The sequence below is a fragment of the Sinocyclocheilus grahami genome, unplaced genomic scaffold (assembly GCF_001515645.1).
Source record: "Sinocyclocheilus grahami isolate Dianchi unplaced genomic scaffold, SAMN03320097.WGS_v1.1 scaffold120.1, whole genome shotgun sequence".
Taxonomy (NCBI): domain Eukaryota; kingdom Metazoa; phylum Chordata; class Actinopteri; order Cypriniformes; family Cyprinidae; genus Sinocyclocheilus; species Sinocyclocheilus grahami.
The window spans coordinates 266,847-283,111 of record NW_015505299.1 but is presented as its reverse complement, the minus strand read 5'-3'; the positions used below and the strand labels follow the sequence as shown (position 1 = coordinate 283,111).

Genomic DNA, 16,265 nt, shown 5'->3' with positions numbered 1-16,265 from the left:
CATCATAGTTTATGTGCATGTTTTCTTACCGGAAAAAAAAATAGCCACCTCAACTGAGTGCATTCCTTTTGTATGCACATTTTACAATTTTATGAGCATCTTTTTTTTTTTTCTTTTTCAATATCCCAAACTTTTTATTAAAAATATGTGTATGGAGACAGCTTGTCACACTTCACGTCAGATGAAGATTCAAAATAATTCAAAGTTATTTTGCACAAACAATACCAGACACAAAAAGAAGAGTGCACAACTTAAATACACAGTGATGAAGAGCTAATAACGAACAGCTGTGATGACGCAGTTAGTGTCCACTAAGATAAAGGAAAAAGGAAACTGACTGTGAACAAACTAAAAGTCCATGAAACTGAAACCAAGAGAGACTGAACTAAACACATAACTGTGACACAGCTCATGTCAGTGAACGGTTCAAGACATTGAAAACAACAATTTCTGATTGTTCTTCACACAAAGCTTTTATATGGCTTTAGAACACTTGAAATTTAGCTCATATGGACTACAGTTATAGGGTTTAATATAACCCAGCATTTTTTAGAGTGTGTGTACTTTTTAAAGTTTGAAGACTTCAGTCCCCATTCATTACAAAAAAAAGAGTGCGTAGCAGGCCTGTAATTCTTTGGAATTTCTTCTTTTTTAGTTTCATGGATGAAATAAAAAGTCACACGGCTTTGAAATGACATGATGATAAGCACATGCTGGTAGATGTGGTAACTACACCATCTGGCGTTAAAGAACGTCTTTTTCCATTGATGGCTATTCAAAAATATCTCCATAGCCAGCCAATTTTTTTTTTTCAAACAACATTTAAATATTTATTTTATTATAATAGAAATTAATTTTTGGGTGCACCTAACCTGTAATCATGTGTCGCTTTGGAAATGGGAATTCAGGTATAAAAAGAGAGGGGGAAAAAAACTTACATCTGGTTTACCAGTCGCCGCTGCTGGGTCGAGGTGTTTGAATAAAGAGTTGAGTTGCTGCCTTAGCTGCTTTCTGTTCTTCTTACTGGGCTGTAGCAAAATAGCTTGGAAACTGACCGGCAGACCATACCTAACCAACAGCAGAGTGTTGTGTTTATCTGTTTATATTTATGATTGATTTAGTTTACTTATTCAAGTGATAATTTTACCTGAGAACTGACTCAACAAATGTACGGAGGACCTTGATGTGAATCCAGGCCACAAAGATCTCACTGAAGTTTACCTTTAGCCAGCACACAAATGTTCTCTGTTGGGACAAACAAGCACACTTTTACCATTGCACTGATTCTTGAGACACTTTTACTGGCCATTAATTTTGAAAGTAACATGTATATTCTGAAATTAATCAGAGATGATCACTAGAATGCTCTTAACACAAATTAATTTTCTCTCTTTTTTCAACTTAATCTCTCATTATCCCCCAAAAATATCCTCTCACTAGCCCATCCTCATATCTATATTTCATGTGGTTTAAATATATATATTAAACTTCAGACAAACAGAAATATTTGTTTATATATATAAGGTCAACAGTAGAGCCTATTAGTAGTAACAACAACAAAAAATTGCATGCATGCATTTAAAACACGGAAAATGTGGTCATTTGGTCAACACTTTAAAATTTCCTGTACTGACAAATTGAAGCTGAAAATCGGGTTTGAAAACATCCTGAAGTCTCATTCTTAAGCGTAGTCTACTGAAGCTGTAGATTTTAAAGTACGTATAATAAATATTCTATATGACAGTACACGCTGTTGGTGACAGACAAAAAAAGAAATGAAATAAAATTTTAAAAAAGTGTGAAAATGGAAAAAGCAGGAGGTTGCATCCAAACACAGGTGAACATGCTGAAGAATCATTGATGCAAAATGTTTATTTGATCAGTTCTATGGTCCGTTTTGTCTCAGTAACCAGTGCGTAATAAAGAACTTTAAATGAATATTGTTTAGTGTCTATATTATGAAAAGGAATAGGCTCTCATTCATTAGGATTTACTTACACACAGTTCCTTCTTATTCACAGTGAGACGGCTCATCTCCTGCATTTGCTTCTCGGCTTCATCCAGGTTGTATTCCCGCACTGTAAACCTGTTGGCCACCACAATTCATTATTAACCCTAAATACGTATAGAGGCATCTCAGCCCTTGTTAAAAAGAAGTGCACATAATTGCATTGACTATGTACTTGTAGTGTACTTAAAATCTTAAAAGTATATATTAAAAAAGGTTTAAAAGGTTCAGAAAAAAAGGTTTAAAAGCTGTCATAGGGGCGCTACACTTCAAAAAGGTATTAATATGTACCATTTAGGTATGATTATGTACAATTGAAGTACTAATATGTACCTTTTAAGACACTTTATGCACCCTATTGAGATGTGCCCAAAGCCCTCCTGTGGCTAAGTGGTAGAGCATTGTGTTAGCAGTGCAAAAGGCTGTGGGTTCAATTCCCAAGGAGCGCACATACTGAAGAAAATGTATAGCCTGAATGCACAGTAATGTGTCTGCGAAATGCATAAATTAAGCTCACTTGTGCTTTTTGGCATTGGTTTTGAATTCGGCAATGACATTCTTAAACAGGGTTACTGTGAAAATCCCTGCATCTGCATCCTCAACCAACTTCCTGTTATACAAATATAAACATAGTTAATTATGCCATGCAAAAGATTAGAGGCAAACTGAAAATGTCCATGATGGTTTGATTGATATGTCTGAAACAGAGACAAAATACACAGAGCCAATGAGTTGGAAACCATCTCCCAGACTACAGCCAGACAAACTAAGACAGCCAGAAAGTAATTTGATAATACAGCTATTAGCCTTCTGCCCCATGGTTAAAGCAAGAAATGTCAGATGCGATTAAATCGCGACTGTCAAAACAACAGTGTTCCCATGCCTTTTGTTCAGTGAATTTCCATGGCCTTTCCAGTCGTTCATCATTACTGAATAAAGATTTCTTAATAGCATTTTGGAGGTATTACAGGGGTGGATTTCCAGATATCAATGATCAACTAATCAGTAATTAATACATTTAAACAATTAAAATGACTATTTTCAGATTTTACATGATTTTACTCAACAAACATGCATGGGGACCAACCGGCTGGAACGAGGAACCACAAACTTTGACATCGACTCATATGTCTTCTCCCACAGTGCATATGCCATTCTATAAAGACAATGTAACAAATACATTCAGAAAAAGGCTTGATCAGTAATATGTAGGTTAAAGAGTTCTCACTGACCTTGGCACCACAACTAGCAATGTTGTGAGGTACTCTGAATTCAAAACCAAGTCCTCCTTTTTCACAATATTGGTCAATGCACGGGTCTGCAAGCTTCCCCTGGTTAAGTGCAGCAGTAGTGATGGTTATTAATTATTCTTTGAAATCTCACGTAAACATCCATGGTCACATTTCAAAACTAAGAACCTTATTTTACATTTTGACATTTAAGGGGGAAATGTACGAAGCACCTACGGAGGGACATGGTGATGGGAAAAAATAAAATGGGAAGAAATTTGTATTTCAATGCTTTCGTGTTCCCGAGTAACTCTGCATTCACTCGTATTTTGCAAAATTTTTGATTTCCTTTCGAAGTGGAACTTCAGCGTAGCATCTGGACTTGATGCTATGGGGAACACCATCAGCATGACTGTGTCTGAGCACATGTAGCAAACATGTCAATTCATAGGCAAAACACATCATCAGCTCTTTTTTTTTCCCCAGAGCTCTCGAGGGAATGGGAGGCTCTCACAGCAATGCATTCATCATAAGAGGCTCTGTTATTCCTTGATTCTCTCTTTAGTGTTTGCATGGAGCGCATTCTGTTCTCAAGAGAGCTGAATGCTTTCATTGTGATGCATTTGCTGGTGGGAAGCTCCCCCCATGCTTGAATCTCTCCTGAAGGATAAGAAAAGAGCATCTGCAGCAGGACACGATCGATCGCGGGGATTGTAGGCCAGGCTTAAGGAGAAATCTGACGGGAGTGTTTCTCCTTTTTGGGCTAGCTCTGCTTTCATGTTGGTTCTAGCCTGACTGATTAATTGTGGTGTGTCTAATTCTGAGGAATTAGATGCAGAGAGAGTTCAGGCAGGTTTTAATTAATAATCCACCTCCTCCACAAGTTTGCAAGTCTTCTCAAAACCCAGTGAGTCCCGGTAAATCCAGCACCCAAACCTCCAGGACCTGCTATAGCTATATTCTCCACTACGTTAGGGTCTAAAGTAGAATTGTACACTCCTCTGTGGATGATTGCTTGGTAGAAGCCCTCTTAGGGTTGATGCAGGGTGAACAGAGTTATGTAGGGCAATATAGATTTCCTCTACTTCATGTACCTCCCTCCCCAACCACTGTTGGGTGTTAAGGTAGGGGTGTATGCTCCCCTTTGGATGCATGCTTTAACAGGCCCATGTTAAGAACCTGGCAAGCAGAGGCAGTTGGCCTGTGGGGCATCCCTCCTTTATAGTCAGCATTGGAATAAAGCGCTAGCTAGTCAGAATTGAGCTGCTCTCCCCCATGTAGTGGGTTTTTTAAGTAGGACATAAGCTTCCATGCGGCCTCCTTGGTTTTAGAATTTTGTTTTTAAATCTTCCCTGTTGAAAAAAACAGCATATGCTAGTTAGATATGTTTTGAAGTATGGCTGCTGGTTTGAGCTGGTTTAAGCTGATCCTAAGCAACTAGCTCCTGCTCAGGACCAGCACAAGACCAGCTTAAACCAGCTCATGACCAGCTCAAACCAGAAGCCATACTTCAAAACATACCTAACCAGCATATGCTGGTTAGCTATGTTTTGAAGTATGGCTGCTGGTTTGAGCTGGTCATGAGCTGGGTTAAGCTGGTCTTGTGCTGGTCCTGAGCAGGAGCTAGTTGCTTAGGATCAGCTTAAACCAGCTCAAACCAGCAGCCATACTTCAAAACATAGCTAACCAGCATATGCTGGTTAGCTATGTTTTGAAGTATGGCTGCTGGTTTGAGCTGGTCATGAGCTGGGTTAAGCTGGTCTTGTGCTGGTCCTGAGCAGGAGCTAGTTGCTTAGGATCAGCTTAAACCAGCTCAAACCAGCAGCCATACTTCAAAACATACCTAACCAGCATATGCTGGTTTTTTCAACAGGGTTTACACGGACTGGCACCAACGTATCTGTCAAGTCTGTTGTCTTTACACAACCCATCAAGATCCCTCAGATCATCTGATCAGAGGCTGTTGACTGTTCCTAGGGCAAGACTAAAAATGAGAGGGGATTGGGCCTTTTCTGTGATTGCCCCTAAACTGTGGAATAGCCTTCCGCTGTGTATCAGAACTGCTAAAACATTGTCAGACTTCAAGGCGAAGTTAAAAACTCATCTGTTTTTTCTGGCTTTGAAATTATTGTAGAGATTAATTTAACTTCTTTTAATTGTTTTGCTTTGTTTTGTTTGAATGTTGTTCTAAGTGATAAATATAAAGCACTTTGGTCAACTCTAAGTTGTTTTAAACTGTGCTCTAAAAATAAATTGACATTGACAGAGTAGAGTTTCCCAACCTTTTTTAGCCACGGCACAGTTTTGATCAGTAAAAAAATCTAAGCACTGAAATATAGCAAAATTGCACAAAAATGCATTGCTTCAAATGGCATATTAAAATGTGATATTATATTAAAAGTAGTACTCACATTTAATGTGAAGCTTAAGTCAGGTATAAACACAAGGTCATAGGTCACTTTATGTTGTTGGTGATGATAAAACAATACATTTACATATCGTCGCTGTCGGGTGGAAACCTTGTTAGTCCAAAAGCACTACCACTTTCAGGAAATGTAAAAACAAAGCAAAAAAATTATTTTAATAATTAAACTTTTTTTATATAATTAAACCGTGTCGACAGAATTGGTATTGTGACTTTATATATGATCAGACACTTCCCCTGCGGTTTCCTAGGGGTTTGAATTTTAATAGTGAGAGTCTTTGGCATTTATGTTATGTTACTCTCATATTTGCATCCCTTCTGGTGAATTTAAAGGGCTGCATTCTCCCCCCTGGAAGTAGTAGTAATATCAAAGGGTGTAGATAATACATTTCCTCTTACTATTGGAAGATATTGGCTTGGGACAGGGTTCCTCAAATCTTACCCTGGAGGTCCAATTCGCTGCAGAGTTTAGCTCCAACCCTGATCCAACTCAGCTACCTGTGATTTTCTAATGATCCTGAAGACATTGATTAGCATGCTCAGGTGTGTTTGATTAGGGTTAGAGCTAAACTCTGCAGGAAAGTGGATCTCGTGGGCCAGATTTGAGGATCCCTGGCTTAGGAAATGGTTCTACTAAGTAGTCTTGACTCTAGCTGGTTGTTCTGTAGAGTTAGGTTATTCTATTATTATGGAATATATTCTATATATTAATAATCTACATTATGGCCTATATGTCTACTAGGGTTGGGTATAGTTTGGGTTTTTTCGATACTGGTGCCAAATCAATACTTTTAAAACGGTTCCGGTGCCTAAACGGTGCCTGTACCGATACTTATTAAAAAATACAAATAAATAAATAAAAAATCCCCCCCAAAAATGATGGATTGGCCATTAGAATAGAAATAGAATAGAGAGTGCAAATGTTAGAGGGTCAAGTTTTTTAATTAAAAAAAACAACCTGATAAAATTAGAAGTAGCATTAGAATAGAGAGTGCTAGAGTTAGAGGGTTAAATGAAGATGAAAGAGATGTGTTTTCACCCGTTTCTTGACAATATTAATGACTCAGCTGCTTGGATTGAGCTGGACAGGTCATTCCACCAGGAGGGAACAGTTAATGTAGAAGTCCATGAAAGTTTTATCATAGGTAGAATGCAAAATGTTTCAATACAAGCATTTCAGTCAATTGTAATTTATGCAATATTTCAAACCTTTAACCCACTTGGGAAAATCAGCCCATGGCAATGGTTTAAAAGTAGCCCAATTCTGTGGAGAAAACGCGGACTTGGCAACCCTGCATCCAACAAGAGCTACCGGAGTCAGCTTTGACTGATCACAGGTTGAGAATAAGGAGAGATGCCTGACAATACCATGCTGGAGTATTTGCTGCTCAACAGATCCTGAGCTCATTGACAAATATCTGATCTTGTAAGATGTGCTTCCTTTACACAGAGTGCGTGTGATCGCGAAATTGAAAGTGAAAGTAAACAGCGCAAACGCTCATTCAAAAATATTTAAATACACCGCATCCTGAGAGCGGCTCCCTGGTGCACCAAAATTATATACAATATTAATATTACGGTTTAGTTCGATACGACACAGGGGGCAGACAGCACGTTGCCTGTTACATCGTTTGGGCTGCCTTGTTGAGCGCAGTGGCACTGAGAACATTATATTACACACACTTTAAGCTCTTTTATTTTCCAAATGTAATAGGATTAGTCCAACGAATCGTTCAGTTTCTAATGCGTACCGAACCGAAAGTCTCGTACCGAACGGTTCAATACGAATACGTGTATCGTTACACCCCTAATATCTACAGTCTAGTGAGGCAGGTATGCCCTCGGCATAGCGGAGTGGATATTGGTTCCCCATAGCATTAACTCCAGACACAGCATTGAAGTTCAGCTTTAAAATGGAATGGCTAGGTTACGATGGTAACCTTGGTTCCCTGAGAAGGGGAACGAGATTTGGTGTCTAGCTGCCATGCATTGGGTTTTCCTGCACATCTCCTTCAGGCAAAAGAGTTGATGACATATTTTGCAGGCCCCCTTTTATACTCATGAGTGGTTCGTCATAAACTGCCTTCAGCCAGTGAATTGGCATGTTTGCTAGACATGCTCAGTCACTAGTCGTGCTAACGGCGTTCCCAATAGTGTCAACTCCAGACACCCCATCTCGTTCCCCTTCTCAGGGAACCATGGTTACAGTCGTAACTAGACATTCGCTCCCAAACTCTTGAGTTAACCTGAGAAACTTTGCAATTCACTCTCATAACCTTTTGAGAAACTTTTTGAGAAACAAAAGCGTTGATATAGTTTTTCCTCCTACAGTTTTTTTGTTTTTTTAATTAACAAAAGTTTTGCGAGTGAACAATGTTTCTTAAGTGAATGCAAAAGTTTTGTGAGTGAACGCAAAAACATTTAAATATATTTTTTCCTCTCATTCCCACCTCATATTATTTTCATCACAAAAGATTTGCGAGTGAACTCAAAAGTTTCTAGGGAGAACGCTAAAGTATTGAAATATAATTTTTCCTTCAGTCTAATTTTTAGGAGCTCTGTAGAAATGAATTATAGAGTCATGAAAACAATGCAAAAAAATTGTCCTAAAATAGACTTCATAATGGAAAAAATATCCTACTAGTAGATATGAAAACTCACTCAGTTTTTCGCTCAAAGCTTTGAATACTGGCATTCACATGACTGTAAACAGCCCTGCGTGATTTCAACTCGGTGTCCACCTGAGAAACTTGCTAGCACACGCACACAACCACCCACACAGACAAACATTTATACAGTAGAACATACATATAGAAACAAATAGTCGTTATTGTTTAAAAGTGCTTTATGTGAGGTGAATACTTTGGAGATTATGTCAGTGAGGGTTTTCAGAGGCTGTGCAGTGGGGTATTTCGCTCTGTCCCATTGAAACCTGGTCACATATGTTGCCAAATCCACTGAAACATCAAAAAACACTGAATCAGGAAGCAGTAAACTGTAAGTGAATGCTGTAAGCAAAACAGCAGCATAATTACAACAGCAGGCAGATAAAAGGCCTATATTGCAAAAGATCACATTTCTAAAGTGGGTTACATTGCAGAGTTCCGTAGTTCAGTGTGCTACGCTTGACAAAAATATTCTCAGCACCAAAACTCTACTTGCAGTAACATTTCTGCTATGCAGCAATGCACTGTTTATGTGGTCACTGTGAAAACAGGAACCTGGTAATAATAAATATGCACTGCTTTTGTGAGTGCATGCTGTAATTTATCACAGAAAATAATTTATACTCATCCATTATGCAAACATTAGTCCATTATATTTACACTAATGCACTAACATTTATTGTACCAAAGGGTTTAAAAGTGAGTTTTAGAACTGTAAAACCTGTAAGCACATGAACGTTGTAGCGTCTGGAACACTCCAACACACAATATATATTTTGTTAGCTAGATTTCACAAATACTTTGTAACACCCCAGGACGCCGAACAAGACCCTGGTTTCATGGTAACCCGATACATTTACAACCTTGTGGAATGCGAGCCGGCTCTCATTCTGCTTTCTCCAGAAACAAAGGGACACAAATGCACAGGAGAAATGGACTTTTCTACTAATTAATTCATAGGAAAACCTTCTTTGAATGAACACCCATTTTCTTCAGGCCAGTGTGTATATTATTGCTGTGTTGTATTTAATCTGTTGTATTATAGACTATTTTTATTCATGCTTACGATAAACCACCTTTTCACTATATGTAATCTTACCTTGTTTAGTATCTATGAATTTGCCTTCGTATGATCGAAACAAGCGTGTATATTATATGGTGGTACATAGGCAATATATATTAGGGCCCTGAGAATCGTTAATAATTTCGATTTAAATCCATTTGCAAATTACCATGCTTCGACAACAAAGGGTCGTAAACCCTCCAGCAATTGCCACCTCCCGCTCGGAAATTCCATTGTGCTCATGGGACAAGCCCATCTTGAAAGGCGGAGATCTTCTCCGACCTTAAAGACCCGGCTCCAGGGACCCGCCTCAGTCGGTGATTCAGTCAGAAGCAAAGATGATGTGAGAAAAACGCTTCAGGATACCAAAGCATCTGTGCCAGGCCTTTTCTTCGGCCTAGTCCTTTCCATTCATCAAGTGACACTGACTCAAACTGGTTCTTTTCATCAACTAATTTCAGCAAGATCTTGGACCTTAAGATGTAACCAATGCATGCCAGTGCAATTAAAGGAGTTTAGTGTCTGCCTATTTTAAAAGTTGCCCACAGTTTTAGAACATTGTGCTTTCAGTCCTTCAAGACTTGTTGCATTAAATAAGCACTTATTTGAGTGCTTCTCTAATGTAACAATAAACTTCTTGCACTTGTTTAAAGAATTACAAAACGGGTTTACTGTAAGTTAAAACCGGTTTAAACATATATGCAGTTATGTGTGCCTCACACATGAATACTAAAGTACAGTATTACACCTTTAATTTCACTCAGCGAGTGAAACACATAATGACCACCAGGTTGCTTGTATATATGCAAAAGACAGTGCTTTTTCCCTGCTCACATTCCATGAGGTCGTAAAATTATCTGGTGTCAGGGTTGCCATGGTTTGGTGTCATTTGCAGACATCCTGGCATCCAGTTTATTGGGTGAGGGGACTGTGGCGATTTGTTAATCTAATGAAGAACTGATTTGTTAAATCAAATGAAAAATTGTGTGTTTGATTGGTCCAGACGCTACACTTGTATAGTCTGGAAGTACGATTTCAATGGTGTCTGACGATCATTCTGATGAGTCCTGTGCTCTGTTGATAATACTAACAAACCATTACTGAGAATTTTGATTAACAATCAAAGAAATGAAATAATCGTGCAAGGCAATGATCATTTGCATGGTAACACACATCAAGCCATGATTATATCATATGCAGTGTTGGGGAAAGTTACTTTTAAAAGTAATGCATTACAATATTGCGTTACTCCATAAAAAAGTGACGAATTACGTTACTTAGTTACTTTTTATGGAAAGTAATGTGTTACATTACTTTTGCGTTACTTTTTAAATCTGGACAGGGCTTGCTTGTTTGTTTTTAAAATAAAAAAGTTCTATTTTTGGCAAATATAAAAGCTTTTCACACCAAAAGTGAAATTAATAAGCCTCAGGCTGAAGGGAAAGTACATGTACGTATGAAAGTCAATTTAAGTCCGTACAGTAGAATGCAGAAGAAGAAATTTCAACACACTTCAGCAATAAAAAAAGACACGCAAATGTTTGTCTAGAGTAATTTGTGCTTATTAGTATTGTTGAACTGGATCAGAAGCAAAGACATTGGTTAATAGAATGGGATTAAATACATAAAGCATATTCGTGTTGTTTAACATTTAATTATTGCAGGTTTGCGTCATATTCTGAGTTGCATTATTTTTATTCATTTTGAGGAATACTGAATCTGTGTTTGTGTGTTTTTGTGTGAGTGAGATGAATTAATGCATATTCATATTTATTTTAGAACTACAGTAACATCTGATTTCTCTCATCATGGGGACAGGAGAGCTGTCAATAAATAAATTGGAAAAACAAGTAACTTGCGTTACTTATTTGAAAAAGTAACTCGGATATTCTCTTGTAAATTAAAAAGTAATGCGTTACTTTACTAGTTACTTGAAAAAAGTAATCTGATTACGTAACTCGCATTACTTGTAATGAGTTACCCCCAACACTGTTCATACGTAACTTGACCTTGCGATGAACATGGCCCGGCTCAGAGGAGGTGGCCGTCTGCTAATGAGCTCTTCTCTGCTTTCTTATGGAACAGGTTTAGCCATTACAGAGGAGTGCTCCCCACATTCACTCACCTCCGTTCACCAGCATGCTCTCCAGGAGTTTTCCACTGAACTCTTCCATCACCTCACCCACACACTGAGAGGTCTGACGCATAACTCTGTGTTATAGTGGTGCAAGAGAATGCAGAAGAGTGAAATGCTGTTTAAGGGTCTATACCTGAACATTAGTTCATGTACAGTGTATTATGAGCTGACACTTTTTACAGCATTTAATTATATTTTAAATTTATACATTTTGTGTAAAAGAAATGTGCATAATTGTATTGAATGTGCACTTGTAGTGTACTTCAGATTTTAAAAGTCTATTTAAAAAAAACTGTACTAGCACTTATTATAATATTAATTAATTAAAGGGTCACTTAAGTATATTAAAGAGAGTACACTTCTATGTTTCTTAACACACTTAAGTATATTTTTTAAAAGTTTATTTTACGTTTTAAATCACATTTGATCATCTTTTTTTCGTGCTTTGAAGAAGCACAGTTATTTTGATGTGTTGACTAACATACTAAAGTAACTATCCAATATTACATTTAGTTATTTAGTTAAATTATTTTTAATTTACCACATTTCAACTTCATCATTACAAATCAACACATTTCAACACAAGACATACACGTTTCAATAAAATTGACATTAAAGTATATATTTTATAGATTTTACCATAAATGCTTGTCAGTACATTTTGAAGTACACTTAAACTTATTTCCAAAAAACAATACAAGTATTTATGAATTATGAAGTGGGTCAAAAAAGCTCTCAGTTCAAGTTAAACTATAATACATTTTCATTTAGATGCAAATGACATGCAATTAAGTGTCCAAAACAGGGTTATTATCATTAACTAAAACTAAAACCATAAAAAATCAATACTTGAAATAAAATAAACATTAACTGAAATTAAATATTTTTTTATTTTTTTATATTGAAATTATAAAAAATAATTTCTATTGAATAATTTCTATTGAAATTATTTAATTTCAGCTAGTTGAGCTAGCTAGAAGTACTAAAATAACTTAAACTAAATAAACTAAAAACTAAAACATTAAATAAAATTTTCATGAAAACATCAAATATAAAAATAAAATCTAATTCTAAATATATATTACACTGGTCTGAAAACATTACATTCAGTTCACACTTAATTATATTATTTTAAAGTGTATTATTTTCATAATGCTTAATTATCATTATCCTGGATGAGAGATATTTTGCCACTCCAAGATCACTGAATTATTCAACGCTAAAGGTTTCAAACAGTATTGTAACACAACCTCAGTATCTTGTTAAGTTCAAAGAGTGGAGTCCAGTTGTTATATTATATTATATTATATTTTTAATCTGATTCTTTTTTTTAAATACACTTTAGTATACTTAAAAATAACTACTTATAACCACACTAACATTCACACTTAGAGCTATGACCCCAAAGGTCACCCCAGCACCTGAACCCAGTGTAACCTTGTCTGGAAGTCATATGAATGGATATCGTAGACTGAAAGAGAGAAAGGAGAAAAAGAGAGGGCAGTTTCCACAACACATAAACATTGTAGCTGAGACGGGAAGACTCATGTCAGCTGGCACCTGTAACTGGACTCGACTGGATTGAGTGACTCGCTGAAAATTGTATTACAGCAGCTCGAGGGTTTTCCCACAAACACACAGATGAACGTGCTATAGAACACATCAGTCTGATCTATAAGCTAGTCCTTATTGGTAATACGGGAAGAGAATATATTAATGTGACAAAGGACCCATAAACCCCGCAAACTACACTGTAAAAAAAAAATTTAAAGACATTTACAGTAAAATACCGGCAGCTGTGGTTGCCAGAACTTCACCGTAAAAAATATGGTAGCAACATTTTAGGTTTTGCAGACTTAATCTAAATTCACAATAAAATACTGTATTTCATTAACTGATGTAATGTTAATAAAAAAAACATATTTAAGTACTACAATCTGTTTTGAACCATTGTAATGAACTGATAACCACCAAAAACTGGTGGTGATGAGAAAGTCACATGATGAACTAAAGCTCATCACAAACAGCTTGTCTGCGAGCTGAGGAGGACAATACTTTTATATATAGAAGTTGCACACAGTGTCATTCACACAAACACTAAACCCCATCATGGTGACTAACATGATACTGAAATAATGCAATAAACATTAATTCAACAACATTAGATGTAAGATTAAACCCTAGTGTACAAAACTTATAAGAAAAAAAACAAAAAATAAGCGTTATTTCAACAAAAAAAACATCAAATATGAAGTGTCATGCAGGGAATTCTGGGAGTGTCAATTTACGTTATTTTTCACTGTAAATTATACAATGACTTTTTCTTTTTCACTTCCAAAAACCTGTGGTTAATGTGATTCTATTTTACTGTAGAATCACATTAAATGTAATTCCATTTATTCACCGAATATATATGGAAACTTACTGTTAACCAGTTAACAGGTTTTTACTGTAGCATCTTTACAGTCTTTTACTGTTAAAATCACAATCATTTTTTTCAGTGTAATAGAAGATCTGATAGATTCTTAATCCTATAAAGTCTACTGTATCATATTTGATCGGAACATTTCTATGGCCTCTAAATGATAAAAACTTAGCGGAAAAACCTGTTTCACACACAATCTACTCCATGCCTTCTGTCGTCTGGTTGATACAGTAGTTTGGATGTTTTCAGCAAGTAAAAGGTCTTTTAATTGTACAACGTCCTCGTGCTTCATGTGTCTTAATGCTGTGAAATCTTTACTGATTTTTATGAAGTGTATGAATAACATGGATATTGTTATATCTTTTATATTGGACTGAAGCAACTTTATTTGATTATCCAAACATCATGTCTTAGAAAAATCATGTTCAAATGTGAGTCTCAAATAGGATTTTCGGGAATGTTTATTTGTTCATCTCTCATCATCATTTTATTGCATTGCATTATATGTTTGGATCATAAAACTAAGCATCTTAATCTTACTAAGACATATTATTAGAGATATAGAGTTACGACTGATATTTATATAATTTTATGCAACTATCTGTAATACTGTTATAAAGATCTCATTGATTTAAATTACAAGCTATCAGAATTTCAGCTTAACTATTGGTCATATAACAATCAGTATCTGCAAAAATACCTATGTTTGTTCACTTTGGGCGTATGAATAAATTGAGGTGTTTTTTTTTACCCTACGTATTCTCACTATTTCATACTATATGAACCATAATGTATCAAAAAAGCCTGATGTATCAAATATGATACAAAACATAAAACATACTATTTTTAGATTTTTAGTCTAAAGGTTCAATTAACTGTTATACTTTTTTTTAAATATACACATATATAGCTTTTCTGACTATTATTACTATTAAATAGCAGGCTTTACAATGACATTAGGTGATTGCAAACACATCAACTAAAAATATTCCATTATTAGCATCATACTCTAAAAATAACTTGTAAACTTGTAAACTAGAAACCTATACTAATTGGGACAACGGTGGGCCTATTATTACTGGGATGTATTATTATATTGAAAGTAGTTCGGTAATGAACACATGATGTATTTATATTTAGATACACACAAATGTTATTTTTTAAGCAACAGTGCTTACCCCTCTGTATAGGAGTCCAGTCGGGACAGGTCATCAGAGACCCCCAGCAGCACGTCCAGCGTTCCTACCTTCATAAACATCACAAAAAAAAAGAGTTACACAAGCTACAGCAATGGCATTATAGACGAATCAAACATAAAAAAGAATCCAGTTCCCTTTCGAACGGTCTCTCCCGTTGCATTTGCACGCTATGGGGAAACTCCTGTTTACTCTGATACAGAAGCCTGATTTGTTCACGTTAATGTAGCTGCAAGAAAAAATGGCGCTTCAACCCGCCAAAAGGGTTATATAAGTCGGCTCTGAGTGCCATTTTGCTAGAAATGTTCTCCTTCCGTGATGAAGATCATCTCCTCGCTGGACTCTGAAGCAAGAAGCCAAAGCAAGAAGCTCAGCCTGCTGCTTGCTGCCGTGAGAAGAAGTACCAGCAGCGGAAGATTGCTAGAAGCCTTCCCTTGCGGGTATCCGGCATCTATACGAACAATATCAAATCAGACTTCAGTATCAGAGTAAATAGGAGTTTCCCCATAGCGTGTTAACGCAATGCTTATTCCCTTATCTCAGGAACCGAGTTTACATAAGTAACCAGAGTGTTTATCTGCCTCTCACATGTTGAGGGGTTTAGTTTAGAACACTAAGGGCTCATTATACTGCATGGTCCCCCCAAAAAATATATGACTTAAACCTTTAAGAGATAAAACGTTTAGCCAATGTAAGGTTTTAGCATCAAAACTTTGAAAATTCTGAAACCACATTTTGAGAAGTGCACTCCTTATTGTAACGAATCAGCTCATGAGGAAATATGAATAATTAATCATAACTAGCTATAATTAATTATGAATATTTAGATCCGCTGTAGATATTTAGCTGACCTCTCAGGGTCAACTGTCTTGTCAATTCTAAGAACGTTAATTTCCTGGTTAAGGGAAATAACTTTCTTACTGTACAATTCTACAAAAGCTTCTAGCATAAATCTGCATGATTAAGTGACTCCAGTTATGAGCAAACAATGAACCATGTCAAGTGTGATACAAGTAATGTTTTATTAACTACATAAACACTTAAACTAGTCTAACATACTACATAAACACATAAACTGGTCTAACATACACATACACACACACACACACACACACA

The 16,265-nt window shown here is 36.3% G+C and overlaps 1 protein-coding gene across 1 annotated transcript in view; it reads right to left on the bottom strand.

Moving 5' to 3' along the window:
* Nucleotides 1–16,265, bottom strand: part of LOC107589777 (V-type proton ATPase subunit C 1-B-like) — a 35,565-nt gene that overhangs the window by 3,999 nt on the left and 15,301 nt on the right. The window contains exons 3-12 of the mRNA XM_016278306.1: nt 15,132–15,199; nt 11,517–11,602; nt 8,525–8,619; nt 8,324–8,415; nt 3,241–3,339; nt 3,092–3,164; nt 2,526–2,614; nt 1,999–2,086; nt 1,148–1,245; nt 939–1,068 (exon numbers count right to left, since the gene is read on the bottom strand). Coding sequence (XP_016133792.1) covers nt 939–1,068; nt 1,148–1,245; nt 1,999–2,086; nt 2,526–2,614; nt 3,092–3,164; nt 3,241–3,339; nt 8,324–8,415; nt 8,525–8,619; nt 11,517–11,602; nt 15,132–15,199 — 918 coding nt within the window. The remainder of the gene's footprint in view (nt 1–938; nt 1,069–1,147; nt 1,246–1,998; nt 2,087–2,525; nt 2,615–3,091; nt 3,165–3,240; nt 3,340–8,323; nt 8,416–8,524; nt 8,620–11,516; nt 11,603–15,131; nt 15,200–16,265) is intronic.